At 27.1% G+C, this 15,638-nt stretch overlaps 1 protein-coding gene across 1 annotated transcript in view; it reads right to left on the bottom strand.

Moving 5' to 3' along the window:
* LOC129959784 (regulator of G-protein signaling 7-like) overlaps positions 1 to 15,638 on the bottom strand; it is a 203,831-nt gene that overhangs the window by 66,480 nt on the left and 121,713 nt on the right. Inside the window, exons 3-7 of the mRNA XM_056072679.1 lie at positions 10,377 to 10,427; positions 8,482 to 8,588; positions 6,212 to 6,263; positions 4,109 to 4,250; positions 477 to 558 (exon numbers count right to left, since the gene is read on the bottom strand). Coding sequence (XP_055928654.1) covers positions 477 to 558; positions 4,109 to 4,250; positions 6,212 to 6,263; positions 8,482 to 8,588; positions 10,377 to 10,427 — 434 coding nt within the window. The remainder of the gene's footprint in view (positions 1 to 476; positions 559 to 4,108; positions 4,251 to 6,211; positions 6,264 to 8,481; positions 8,589 to 10,376; positions 10,428 to 15,638) is intronic.

Raw genomic sequence — 15,638 nt, 5'->3', positions numbered from 1 at the left:
TATACGAGGACAAATTTAGATGCCAGATTTTGAAAGTAAATTCAACAACACATAAAACAATAAAACTGCTTGTATGTGTTTTTTCATATTTTTGTATTTTTTAAGACAACTTGAGTAGACTATTATATATTTCAACAATTGCTTAGAATATAAATAATATTTAGTGACTGTTATATTGAATTTCAATTAATACAGTAATATAATTGATCATTGAATTAAAATAGAACTATAAATATTAAACGAGCAGTAAATTAATATTTAACCTTTTTCGAGTGTTAAAAAACTGAAATAAAATTAATGGTAATCAAACTTTAATTAGTTTTAATCAGAAAGTGAAAATAAAGCGTTGAATAAAAAATTATGTTTTATTCTTTAATACAGAAATCCACACGAGAATTAAAAAAACTCTTTTAGTTCAAATAATATTTTGATCGTTTCCTCCAAAGATTAAAACAATAAAAAAAATTTGAAATTACCACGGGTCTGTGGACGTCCCAAAAGGCTCTCTCTTGGCTGTCTAGAACTTTTCTTTCAAACTTGTCCCTCTTTTTGTCGACTCTGAAAGAAAGTTTCAGAGAATGAGCCCATTGAATGTTTAGTTCAATTAAAGTAATTGAAAGCATTGAAGCGGAATTGAAAAAAAAATTAATTGATCATCCCGTGCCACCAAAAGGGATATTTGAAAACACTATGAGGAAGGTTGGAAGTTTATTAGTCAGAAAAGGGAGTTTAAAGATTTAAAATCAATTTAATATAAATTATATAGTTGTATTTAAATAGCTGAAAATGAGTTTTGTCCTTCTAAGATTCTATTTTTCAATTAATATTTATATTCAGTCAAAACAACTAGTATTTATAATGTTAAAATAGTATCCTACCTGTTGTTTCAATATTAAAGAAAATTTGGTAAAGGCAGCCATTCAATGTATATTATAAGTTTTGATATATTGTGATTCAATAACATAAAAATAAATTAACCGCAATATATTTCAAGACATTTCATATAACTAGTTTTACTAAAATAAATAGGAAAAAATATTAATATCGTGAATTTTTCAACTCCAAGGTTCTGAAATATATAAATTCTAGGTACTCACCAAGATTTTGCAAAGCATTGCTTCATTTATGTTTTTGCTGGTTCATTTGTCTGTATGTTGTAAAGAAACAATGCAAAAACTCAAAGAGCCATACAAGCTAAATTTAAATTCAGATCTTTACACAGAAAATGTAAATTTGCACCATATTTTGTCAAACTCTCTCGTTTAGACACATTATCAAAAAGCAGTCTGTTTTATTTCAAGCAAACTTCGTTTCAATGCAAAATACAACATAATGGAAATTATTGTTATCATGCATATATTTAAAAAAATATGAAATTTATTCAATTGATTTCACAACAATAAAAATTCTGATAAAGAAAAAAACAATATTATTTTATATTGATTACATCTTATCATTTGATATTATAGTTATAAAATCTTTATCCATATTATGAAAAAGTATTTTTATTTTTTGCTGTTATTCTAGAAAAAACTGTTATAGCATTTCTCGTTTTGTCAATACCAGCTTTTTAAAATCTCAATTATAATAGTTAAATTTATTGTAAGCTTAATATTTTGAGTATACTATATTTAAGGAATCATCAGTATGTAAATGCATTATGTCCAAGAATTTTATATTAGTTGTAGTTTTATACATTGGTTTTTATATTATATCTAATAATATGAACATAATTTACAGTTTTTATAATGCTTCATATCTAAATCCAAAGATTCTGCTGTAGCTATTGCTTGATTTGATCCCTCTTTTAAGGTAAAAAAGTCATTTATATCCGCACTCCGACAAATTCGGAACAACATACGGAATTGTTTTCATTCATAAATGTCTTTTTTGAATTGTTTGTTTGACATTCAATAATTCTCAATGACAATGTTACTCAGACAGATTTGCAACTTTGATATGATAATTCTTACATGAAAGGGATTTTTTTATGCAAGATGATAACTAAATAATTTCTGGTGGACTTTCATCTCTATGACACAATTTTTTTGACTTTAAAGAATATAACATTGATGAACTGTGTATGAATATTTTTAATTAATATATAATAAAATTTATAAATACTAAACTTTAATTAATATAATATAAACTATAAATACTAAATTTATAAATAATACCAGTCATGTGGTCGTTCTTTTAGAAGAATACATTTAGAATCATATCCGATATTTCTCTATTGTAACTTCTTAGAAAATTGTAACTACACTTCTCGATATTTCCTTAACGATTTATTGAATTTCATATCGAATGGCAATATGAAATTCTACCTATAAGTAATATATTTTCTTTTATAAGTTATGTTTAAAGTACTCTTAAAGTCTGATAAGATTTGGATTTGTCGTCCATGCAAGAAATTTCCCGATTAGGTAATGCAAATTGAAAATTAATCATGGACTTAAGGGTTTCATAGTAGCAGTGGCTAATTCTTTAAGAAAGAACGCATTCTTCTAACTTATCAAGTTCTGAGTTGGAAAAACGTGAAAACATATTTCCGTAAACAATTGATCATTGATTTCTGTGGTGAAATCTTTTCCAAGAAACAGAAGCATTTTCAATTGTTGGTGTTATGTGGTGGCTTTAAGGATAATCAATGGGAAACCAATCAGCTGAGCAGAAAATGGAGAGTAATGTTCCTTTAATCATTCAATTGGGATTATTCTCTCACTATGACAATTGATCCAGAAACTATTTAATTCAGCACTTTTGAATATTATTATTACTTTTTGTTACTTTTCAGTCATATTTGCATTAGAGATGTTGAAGAAGCAAAGAGAAACTTCTTTATCTCCTATTCAAAATGTAGTATTACTTTTGAACTGAATTTTTACTACAACCGTACAATTCATAGCTATCACGTGGGCAGCTGACGCCTCATGGCAAGGTCTCGGCTTCGGAACAGGAGGGTTTAAGGACCGAGACCCGATTCCACTGAACTGCCGCCGTGTAAGCGGGTCTAGTGCATGTTAAATCCGTTGGAGTCCTCCTGTTGGTGTGGGGCAGAGGATTGTAGAAGGTACCAGCTGTCCTCGTCATCTGACCGTGGTTCAGAATTACGAAGTGCCTCCCAAAATAGCCGTAGTGCTGCTTTAAAATGGTACTTTAAAGCAACTAAACTGAACATAGTTATCACGTTTTCCTACATCTTATACAATTCTGTTCAGTTCATACTTTCTTTTTAATACTTTTGATGTCGAACTGAAATTTTAGAATATTTAATTTAGAAGCAATCTTCTTAAAATAGAATAGGTTCGTGAATTACTTGGCGAACCTGAAGCAATCTTTTAATATTCAAGCACACGAATTTAAGAGAATGTACTCACAAAAAAGAATTGAAATGAAACAATCAGATAAAATTATCACTTTTATGCCACTAAGCCTATCTTTTTACTAAATGCTTTATTTTAATTTTAATAATTATTATGAAGAATATTTTTTGAAATGAATATTTTAGAAAATGTACGATATCTTTTATTTGACCAAACAATTTTCTTATTGAACTTGATATGATTCATTAATATCTGACACACAAATGAGTGAAAAAGACTTTTATTATAAAAAAAGAGAGTCAAAACTAAAAATACTTCTAATTTCATATATTCTTAAGATAGATGAAAAATTACACATAAACCAAGATATATATTAATAAAAAAATATTTAGTTTCGACTCTGCACTAAATTCCATCTAATTAAATTCCACTATATATATTACATATCAATTATGCAAAGTTCCCCGCATTCTTTATTTAAATATTTAGATTAAATAATTTTTATAGATAAATCTGATTTTTAAATTGATAATTAGCTATTAACTTAAATTTTATGAATCTGTTAAAATTTATAAATTAATAAACTATCATTAAAATAACATATTTTCTTAATTTAATGTATAAAATTCATCAATGCACTCTACTGGGTTGGCATTTAAAAGCCAGTGTCGAATTTCCCTATTAGGTTAAAAAAAAAGAATTTATTGCTACACGTTTTTTGCGTGCTTACTGTAGATAGAAGACATTCGAGTTCACACTAAAATAAATTTAATTACACTCACTTCGCCTGCGCTTCAGCTTGCATGAAAATGAATTCCCATTTCCGTGAAAACATTTTCTGGAGTCGAGCCAAGTTCTCCGCTTCATAATCCACCAGTTCCAGTCGGGTCTTGTTCTGCATCGTTCTCTTACAGAGGTACACGGCTAAGGCAATGAATGAAAAAGCGTTGCATCCTCGAGTTAGTAAATAATGAAGGGTAATCTAATTTTCCGAGGGATTCCAATTTGCTATGCATTTTTAAACATTAAAAAGCTTGCACAGAGTAATGTAAAAAATAAAATTAAAATGTCAAATTGAATTGCATCTCATTATTTTCAATTAATCTCATTATTGTCATCTATTTATTTTACATTAGTAGCGTTAATAAGAATTTCCTTATTGATTTTCTTATGTATGGTGTAAGATTTTCAATTGAAAATGTTTTAAAAAATCTGAATGGAACGGCTATAATATCTTTAAGGCTACATAAAACGAAGCGCTTGTAAGACTTTATAGAATAAGATTCTAAACGGATTTTTTTTTAAATATTCATATAATTTATAAATATTTAAACAGACTTTCTATAAATTTCTTAGCTTATAGTTAGGTTAGGTAAGGCATGGATTAGGACCATAAACAAAAAGAAGAAGATTAGAACAGGGTTGCCACGTCACCGAGAACAGGGAAAACCGGAAAAACACAGGGAGTTAAAAAAAATTGACTAAAAAAGCCAGGAAAATGCAGGGAAATTTGAAACAGGAAATACAGGAAATTTTAAGTTTCTTAGTAGTTTTTTTTTCCGATCCCAAAAAATACCGATCTCTAAAGACTGAAAGAATATAAGATCGTATTCATAGCTTCCAGAAACGAAATAATACCATTCGCGATTTTTTAATGCGGAAACTTTTCCCTCTTCCCAATTCCCTTTTTTTATGTATCCCTCCCCTCTCTTTTCCTTTCTCCTTTTTTTTCTGATTATATCAGTTTCGATTTACGAGAGAGTTGTTCTTTTTGCACGAAATCCCCAAATTGCAGGTAATGAGCATGAGCGAGACTTCTGCAAATGCATGAAAGAACAGAATACATTTTTCTGGCCGGATTAGCAGTATTCAATATGCGGAAGCAGTGCGGTGGTGTTTATAAGTTACACACACTGCCTACTCTCTGAACTATGAAAAAATTTCGTAAACTATGATTGCATTTTAGCATCGAATTGCTTGAAGAAGTTTGATTAACTGTTGGAATATTGCCTGCAATTGAAATATAAATACGGGAGTAATTCCTGTCGAAATGTTGAGGGGAAATCAAATTTTTCTCTTTCAGTGAAGTCAAGACAAATTTTTATAGCAAAATAGCTACCCCAAGATCACTTTAACCAGCAAAATATCCCACATATGGTGTAATTTATCCTTGACTTATGAACTTGATTAGCATACGCGCTAGAATAAGACGGACTAGGACTGTGTTATTAACTCTGCTATTATATTATGGAGAAGATAAATCTACTTTTCGGGATCCTCGTAGGAGCATTTTGTCATTCACTGCAAGCTCTCACAAGAACTCATGGGACAAACAATAAAATTGATTGCAATTTTATGTTTCAACCGTTATAATTTCTAAAACGCGGGCAAACGATTACATTGGATTATTAATAATTATACCTTTAATTACTTTCTGCCACATTTTATTTATGAAATAGAATTTTTCAGTAGCCAATCCAGTTATTTAAGTTGTGTACTCTTGAGTGCTAAAGACGCCTATTTCAACTCTTCTGCAGACGTAGAAACCAGTATTTTAAAAAGTTAACTAATTTTGAATATTATCCAGATTAAGGCAATTAAAACCCTTCGACCTGATTCGAAAATATAAAACATTTTTCTTATGCAAGTATGATTAAAATTAAAGATTAGATAGTACTCTGAATTTGAACGCCTCCTAAAAGTCGTATATACATTATCATGACTCATATAAAACAACAGACTTTTGAAATTTAACTTGTTCTAACTTTATAGAAATCGAGATTTTTTTATGAATAAATAAAAAAAAATATTTATGAGAGTGATGTAATCGCTTCTGCCATGTTTCTTATTTTAAAGAATATTAGAAATTCATAAAGTCTAATTACCATAATCAGTGTTTTCAGGTTCCCAGCAGTTAGAGGGCCAAAAATAGGGAGTCTGTTAAAGAAAAAGGAAACAATGTTTACTACAAGAGAAGTTTTAATTCATATTTAATTATGGAAAAGTGTTTAGAGCTTGCAATCATAGCTACAGATGAAAGAATCTAATAAATATTGCTAGAATATACATATTCTTTGATTTATATTTTCGAATGGTGACATATTTCTTTTTTTTCTCGCATAATTAATTTTGTTAACCTAGTGTCATACAGAATAAATTAGAATAATTAATTAGAGTTTGAATTAGAATTTATCAGATCTTATTAAACAGTTTAATCATGAACTAGTATTTTTTATGTTTCTCCTTCATTTATTTTATTTCATAGAACTTCTTTTGCAATAGTTGTTTTTTAATCGTTAAGACATTTGCAAAATAAATTATACAATAGCCGAAGATTAATATTTCCATCAGTTCGTGTTACGAATTCTGATGTTAGTTAAAAAGTACTAAAATCAATAATACGTTGGATGTTTCTATACAGTTCTGAAAAATAATGAAATACATGCTTTCATACATGGGGCTTCAGTTCAAAAGAAATGTTTAGTCCAGGAAGTATTCATATATTCCTGATAATGCGTTATTCATCTCATGTTTCATAATGATTTCTATCTCGATTTGGAAAATGCCATTCTTTGTACGTAATTCGTAAATCATTCGTATGTTTTATGTTTATTATTGCAAAAGCATTACAGATTGTTTGTACTAAACTTTACTTTATGTACTGGAATCTCGTAGGAAGCCTTCATCAATCACTATTTTTATTTTATAAATATGCTTTCAAAATTCTAAGACTACTTTTTCCTCAAACATAGGCAAGCATTTTTTTTTTTCTTCTTGCATTGATTCTGAATTCGATAAAAAAAATTGTATATGACTATGGTGTAACATCAGAAATATTCCTAATTCTGTTAAAAATTGCCTGTTTTTCTTATTCGATAAATTCATTTAATATAGTTTAGCAGTAAAATATATATTTTTATAAAACAATTTTATTACTAGAGAAAATAAGACTCGCCTAAAATAGATTAAGTTCGAAGGTATATAAAACGAGATTATATAAACACAAAAACTGAAATATCTTTCATCATATTCCATACTATATTCATCGGATAAATATTTTGAATACTAAACAGTGTGTATGTATAACGAAGAAATATTGTATAGACATAAAGCATTAAGCAGTATGGAGTAAATTCTAGTTTATTGCACATCTTCCATCTTTCTGTTGAATATTTTTATATAATTAAAATTTCTACTATATTGTCATCAAGTGTTAAGAATTTTTTTTAGAAATCACGCATAATCGGAAACATCAAATTGAATAACTACCATTCTAACCATGAATATAAAAAAGAGTATCCTTATTAATTCCGACATAATTCATCCAAAAATTATCATGTTTCTCTGTAACCGATATATTTCTAGATTGATAAATTGATTTCAGCACGAACATTTCTTTAAACCAAATTATTTGGAACAAATCATCTGACCAAACGAAATGTTCTATTAAATTAATTCGAAATACGAATGGTGAAAATGATTTAAAGGAAAGTAAATGAAATAACTCCTTAATTTTAATATAAATTTATATGTAATTTTAATGTATAACTTGGAATTTTGTCAATGTTAAATAAAAACTTCTAGTTAAATTAGGTGAACTGAAAATGAGTTCCTACATTACCCAAGATTTTATTTGATAATCATTCCAGAGCATTTTTGTTTAGTAAAAAGTAAAAAAAAAAAAAAAACTTGTATCCAAATGAAGTTTTTTTAAATGGTAACTGTATTTATTCTAAATTAAATGTTCTATTTTCCAAGAATTGTTTAATGAGATTTGTAAAATAATATTTTGTGAAAATGAAATCTTAGAAAAAAATGTAAATTTTCTTTGATGGAATTTCTTTTAATGAAATCTTTCAAATAGATTATTATTCAAATATTTTATCTAGTTTCAGACATTATCATTTAAATATTTCATACAACAGTTGAAATTTTTATCTCAACCAATTCCAATATTTTCAAACCATCAAGGAAAGAAGACTAAAGCGTGGATTTCAATTAAAACAAGAAATATATTGGTACAGAGAAAATAGGTTGAGAAACAAAATTCTTTTAAGAAATCAGAGTTGTTAAAGTTTTTTAACACATGAGATCCTAACACAATTTTTTATAAACGAAGCTTAATGAAGTACGCGAAATTTTATTAGAATCTTACTTGAAATCTGTAGAATGTTCCATCTGCTTTCACAGTTAAAACGTGATCATCAATAGGGAAAAAATAGCCATGAGAAGCCATCAAATGAGCCATGTGTAGAGCTTCGGCTGGAAAAAAAAATAATGATTAAAGAAATTCGTTATATTTATTCATGTTTTTGAAACATACATAGACAATTTTTGTGTTAAAACTAAACACATTCAGTGTGTTTTTATTATTTGGGGTTTATTAATATTTAGGAGTGCTTCTAACTTCGATTTACTCAAATTGTTTATAAAATCTTTGTTCTATAGAGAAGGCAAGTGAATGGGCAGCTTCGGTTTGTATTCTTTGATTGATTGTATCCAAAATTCAATCAATAAAAATTTAATTTCAAGTCAAAAGAAATTTTATTTTATTTAGACTGTTATATTTTTTTCAATTACTTGCTCACACATATAGAAATGGAGAGACACTCTATACTTTGATTTATTAGATCAAAATAGAACAATTAAAATTTTCTTTACAACAATTTCTTTACAATTTAAATTTTCTTTACAATTCTTTACAACTGTTCTTTACAGCAATTTCATATATAATATTTTTTCTGTAAATTTACTCAAAATATTAAAAAAAATAATAATAAATAATGCTTCGAAATATTGATATTTGATGAAAAATTATGTTTTCTAAAATATGAATGGATAGTTTTATATATTACTGAAAGTATTTGCTGAATACCCGAAACATGTCAATATCATATCAGAAGTAAATAAAAAAAACATTTTCTGCATAATTACTTTTGAAGTATAAATTTTGTTGAGATTTTATTGATAATTTACTCGGTAATAAATTAAAAATATTTTCTTTCTCTTTAAAAAATAATTTAATTTTTTTTAAAAAAAGAAACAGGAATAAAACATTCCTCCAGATAAAACTTTTTTTTTATTTTAAAGTAAAACAGTTCTATTATATACATCTTTTTTCTAAATCCATAAAATCTATTTAATGCTTATTTTTGAAAACACGAAACGTATTGTCCAGAAACAAATTATAACACAAAAGGAAATAAAAACATATTACTTATACAGAAATTCAATTAATACTTTTCGGTTTCAACCAGATTCGAATGACAAAATAAAATTTACGGGCCAAATTTGAATTGTCTATTTTAGAAAATTGTTTTGCATTTCAAGAAATAATATGCCATAAAAAATAACGCAAAGATCAAGATTGAAAAACGGATTTTTTTTCCTTTTAACACATTTTAATACTTTTAAATATTGTGCGTTTCAGTTTTAGCTTCATCATTTATCGAAAATAACTGCATATTAATATGAATTTAAGATCATAATAATTTCTTTTGCTCAAAATATCTTACAGATATATATGATTTCAATGAGAAAATCAGGTATAGGCTTTTATTCTTCCAGATGGTCCAGCTTTCGATTTTAAGTTATTGTGTTTTGTAATTAATGAATAAAGGGAAATTCCTATAATGGATTTTACCAACATTTAATAGAAATTAACAAAATTAATACAGTTATTTTCCACATTTAAAGAATCATTCATCTAACGCGTAAAAATTTAAGCTACATAAAATTTGAAAGAAACAAATAGTCGTTTGCCAGCATAGATGTCAGATTTTATCTGAAATTTGATGTCGATTCAAATATTTTTAAAGATTTCACACCAAAACTTATTTTTTTTCTAGACCATTCCATTTACAAAAGATTATACTTTTATACACCGAATCGCAAAATAAGAAATGAATCCGTTTCATATAAGACAAGATAAGTATTTATCAAATTTCGAAAACAAATTACTCAATGATTACAACCCTGCAATGAGATTAAATAAAAAAGGAAAATAAAATATTATAAATTAAATATATATAAATTAAAATGAGGTCTTACTTTGATCCTCCATATTTAAATGTTTCATCATCCAAGCAATAAGATCTGTACCTATAAGAAAAATGTAAGTAATGAATTTTACATTTTATTTCAATTTTGAAAAAATATTTCTCAAGCTAAAGAGTAAGATAATAACAGCATTTGATTGCTTTTAATTCAAATAAAAGTTCAGCATTAAATTTTTTGAATACTAGAAATATTTTTTTTATTCGAGAATAATCTTATTAGGCATATTATTTTATCAAACTGATATAAGAATATTTAATAATAAATGCAAAATGATCATGGTTTTTATGCGTAAATAACATTTAATAAGTAAGTGCAAGTCTACATAAGTGAAAATCAATTAAATTTTATATATATATATATATATATATTAGAATCAAGTTAATAGGAAAAACAAAAATTAAATAAAAATTAAACCAAAAAAATTATAAAAAATATAAAAAAAGAATCCGGCCTGAAGTCTTTTTCAAGGGTCACCTTCAGGCAGGGATTCAAAGAAAGGGACTTTTTTTCTGTGAGGAAATACAGACATTGTCTAATAATGATTCCTCGTGACCCGAAAATCCCCTGAAATTATGCTCAAGAGATATACCATTTTAACAGAAAGGAAATATAAAACAACAAATTAGAAGAAATTTACCACAACAAAGTAAAAATACAATAACAAAAATAACAATAAAAACAAAAAAGAGCACTAAAATTAAAAATTAAAAACGAAAAGGCCAGTACATACCATCAACAGTCAAGAAAACTTTAAACTATCGATTGTGATTCCCTTTTTTTAAAAAACTAATGGTAAATTATGTAAACAGATGTAGGCTCCCAGCGCCATCTATTGAGTGATCCAATATGCAAGGAAAGTTCTATTTTTATTTAAGCCAAAGGATTAATCCCAAACCATACCTTGTTTAATTAAAAAATTGACATTACAGTAATTTCTAGGAAATTCATTTTTAATTAAATTTTTAAGGAGGTTGTTTGATGCTTCAATATAAGAATTTTTATTATTGCAAACCCTTTTAATCCTGTTAACTTGTGAGAAAATTAGATTTTTGAAAATTTTAGAGTTTAGATTGGAATGGTAGATTGGTTACTTATATATATATATATATATATATATATATATATATATATATATATATATATATATATATATATATATTTCTTAGGTGTTCGATTTCAGTATAGGACTTAGGGGATTTGGGATCAGACTTGAGGTTTATCAGTTTTATATTTATTCAATAAGAAAAATAATTTCGATGATTCACTAATTTCATTTTATTGAAAGAAAACATATTTAAAAACAGACATAAGCATTATCCTAAAAGTAATATTTTCAAATATTTTAACTTCTATCGTTGATTCACAAACATTTTTCAAATATAATTTTTTTTTTTGCCTGTAATTAAAAAGAATCATTTCTGTAGAAATTTATTGCATAATATTATATTATTTTTGTTTCTAACAGTTAAATCTAATGCCATAAATAAGTTAATTTTGATTTATTAGAAACAAATTAAAGAGTTAAGTATAATAATTCCTTCTACAGATTTTCATAGTTATTTTGTTAATGAATCGATTCATCTGATATAAAAGTAAATTCAGATTTAAAGGAAATCATTTTTATTTGTTGTGATTTTTTAATAGATACGATATGCTCTAACTAAATGGCAATGTACGTTTCAAAAATGAATAAAAGTGGTATCAAATTTTCTTCAGCCCCTTAACTAACAGTTGCAGTTGAAATCACGGCGCATCGATATAATTATCTAATTGTTTCTCATAATACTTAAATGTGGGTATTGATGAACTCTAAATATTGAATCTTGCATTCGATTCAATATTTTCTGTTGAAAGATTCGCTTAAAGAAAATATTCTAATTTAAATATTATATTCCCCTTGTTATTGCATTCGTATTTGTTGAAAGTGTTATTACAACTTACATTCTACGTATAAACCATGATTCTTAGAATTAGTAAAAAATTAAATAGATAGGTAGAATTGTTAGGGTGATTATATAGGTAAATTAAATAGGTAGAAATTAAAAATTTATAAATTTTTACATTGAAAAAATCACTTTATCTATAATAACATTATCCTCTCATTTATATTCCAGTAAAACTCAAGAATTATGAGGAAGAAAGACTGTTAAGAATTGGAGTTATTTTAAAAGTAGCTAATAATAAACGAAATGTGTAAAAATAATGAAATTATTTTAAATACTAATGATTATAACTTTAACTTTAAAAACTGATAGTAAAGTTTTTCTGTTTACAGACTTAAAATTGATCTTCAGTTTATTTATCATGATCCTACCAAGGAAAACAAGTGTTTTGATTAGTAACAGCGAGACAATTATTTAGTACCTATCTTGACATCAGGATATAGGTTCCTTAAGACTAAGGTAATGGACTAAAGAATTTCATTAAGACTGAAGGTATCCTTTAAAGTTCGAAATTGTATTTTCTTAAACAATATAGCTTGAAAATATTTCTTGTGATTCAGAAATCTCAATTTGTTTCGGTAGTTTGAAAATAAATTTCTTTGTTAATACTATCCTTGGTAAATTAAATGAATGGAAAAACAGCTTCCTAAATTAGAACAAGAAAAAATCGAAAAAAAAATCATAATTTTTTATACAGAAAAAGGCGTTTTCTCGCACAATAATATATTTCTTTATCTTCAATAATTTAAACAAATCTAAATAAGAAATAGAGAAATTAGATACTTTAATAGTAGGAAGTCATATAAAAGTCCCATCGTCCCTTAATAAGGCCATCCAAGATACCTGAAAGTCAGACAACCATAAGTAGTATTGTCATAAGTAGTATTAAGAAACGTATTGCCAATTACAAAATAGCCTTATTCAGACCATGCGCAAAATCTTCCTGTTGCCAGTACGGCTCATCATCTGCTCTTACTCGTCGATTTTCAAAGGTTCCCGGAATTTACCAGAGAGATATCGGATCTGCCAGTACTTTCAAAAATAATTTTGATTTTTGGGTTGTACTGGTAAATGTCGTTTTATTCATAGATACAGTACTAATCAAAGTATCATCTTGTATGTGTTTTAGGGAGAAAAGATAGATTTCGATTCGAGAGATATTATCAATATTCAAGAATTCTCTGTTGAAACATTTTTATGGTAACTATAGGTCAGATTTAAATCTGAAATTTTAGAGGCAAAATTTAAATAGCATTCATTTATAGAGTTAATTTTCCATAGTAGTCTCAAATTCCGACATAAGTGTGTTAACAATTATATAGCTGTACTCAGACGTTATTATATGAATCGTATAATTAAAATTTTCTACAAATAATTTTGATTATCACATCACTTAAAACAGTTAGTCCCAAACGTCCGACACGCCGTATTTCACATATCCGTATTTTATATGATAGCGTATGACGTCTTAATGCACCAATAATGATTATCTGCATTCTTTACTCCGTTTCAGAGAAAAATTGCACTGCATTATCAAAGACCATTCCATATAGTGGAAAACTCAGACAAGATATAATAACTGTAATAATCTTTCTAATATTTTATTTCATATCAATGTAAAGGATTTTTAAGTACGCCATCATTGCTAGTCTGTCTCCCCATTCCATCTATTTAGACAGATATCTCAAAATAAATTGTCAGCTCCCAACCTCAACTTTTGGATCCCTTTCGTCAATTAAGTTAGTGCAGTAGTTACATAGCTAACCAATAAAAATGCTCTATTTTATTGTACAGATTTAATATAAAATAATACTTTCTTTCATTGTGATAAGATGCAGTTAGTCAAATATGGATGACATGACTAAATTAATACTATGATTATGATAGGTGGGGTACACCAGAACACTAACTAATAAGCCCTTATTATCTCAATTTCACCCTGTTTAATATGAAACAAGCAATATTTCTCGTTTTTCCCTTTAAATCAAATAATAGAAGAAGTAAACAGATTTATTAAAATGAATTTTTTAAAGATAATATTTTGTATAGCAATTATTAAGTGAAATATTCATTAAAGACAAAGATTTACTCCGTGTTAATGGTTCATGACCATGTGTGTTTGTGAATTTAAAATTGTTTTTATTTATATTTGAAGTCAGATTAAAAATTGCTCTTGAGATTTTCATTTAAAAGTAGTTATCGTCTTTTTATGAATTAATTCTTTGAAATTACAAACCAATACATCATATTCATAAATACCAAAACCTCTTTAAGACCACTCAATAGCTAAGGCCAAAATACAATATTTTCTACAATATTTGTTTATATGTTTATGCATGTCATATAGATATTTACAATATTTTTTATCCTTTTTTCCCCCTTCAATTCTTAATATCTATGTGGTTTACCCACAACTAATGGCCTCAAAAATGTAAAGAGGTTCCGTCTGTAAGTATCAACATTTCTGTGTAAGTTCGACCTATTGTCACCATTTCTTTTAAGGTATCTTGTTCACTTCATTTAATTATCATTTCGCCAACACAATATAGCCGGGCAGGATTTGACACAATTGGGATTCTCTGAGGAGAATCTCTTGGATGGTTTGTCGTTCCTCTCTTCCTCTTTTTTATCTTCTTTTCCTTCCATCTTGTGCTCATCCAACTGGTTAGATAACTGAGTGCTATGAGTACCGGGGGCACAGGATGGCGTTATGTTATATTATGAAATAAAAAAAAAGTAACTAAAACTAAGTAAATTATTATGAATGAATAAAAATGAAAACTAAAACTTTATAATAAAAAATATCGAATAAAATGCAAGTAATTTTAGTTCATATAATTTCATTTCGTAGAAGTTTTCATATAGTTAAAATTAAACCAAAGTTGATTCTTATGCCATACGTATTGTTTGACAGCCATTACGGATTCTAAATTTTGAAAGAGCTCAGTTTTCTATCAAGGAGGTCACCAACCAAATCGAAACTGAGTCTTTGAGGAGAAAGAGTTTTAGCAAGCTTTATCTAACCTTCATGCAAGTCCTTTCATCCATTTCTTTGGACAAAAATCGGATTTGACAGGCAGAAGCTTTTACTGCCCCGAGGAAAATACGCCCGCAGAACATAAAAGATATTTCCTTGAGATAGCAAGTGAAAAAAAAAATATTTCATATGCAAAGATATTGTCCTTAAAAATGTGACACAGCAACACATACAATAATCATAAAAAGAAAGTTTAATTAACTATTGATTGTCAAGTATTAAGGATTAAAAATTACATAGATTAATCTATTGCAGATCTTAAGTGTTTTATTG

The sequence above is a fragment of the Argiope bruennichi genome, chromosome 2 (assembly GCF_947563725.1).
Source record: "Argiope bruennichi chromosome 2, qqArgBrue1.1, whole genome shotgun sequence".
Lineage (NCBI taxonomy): Eukaryota > Metazoa > Arthropoda > Arachnida > Araneae > Araneidae > Argiope > Argiope bruennichi.
The sequence above is the reverse complement of the archived record's forward strand: the minus strand, read 5'-3'. Positions and strand labels throughout refer to the sequence as shown.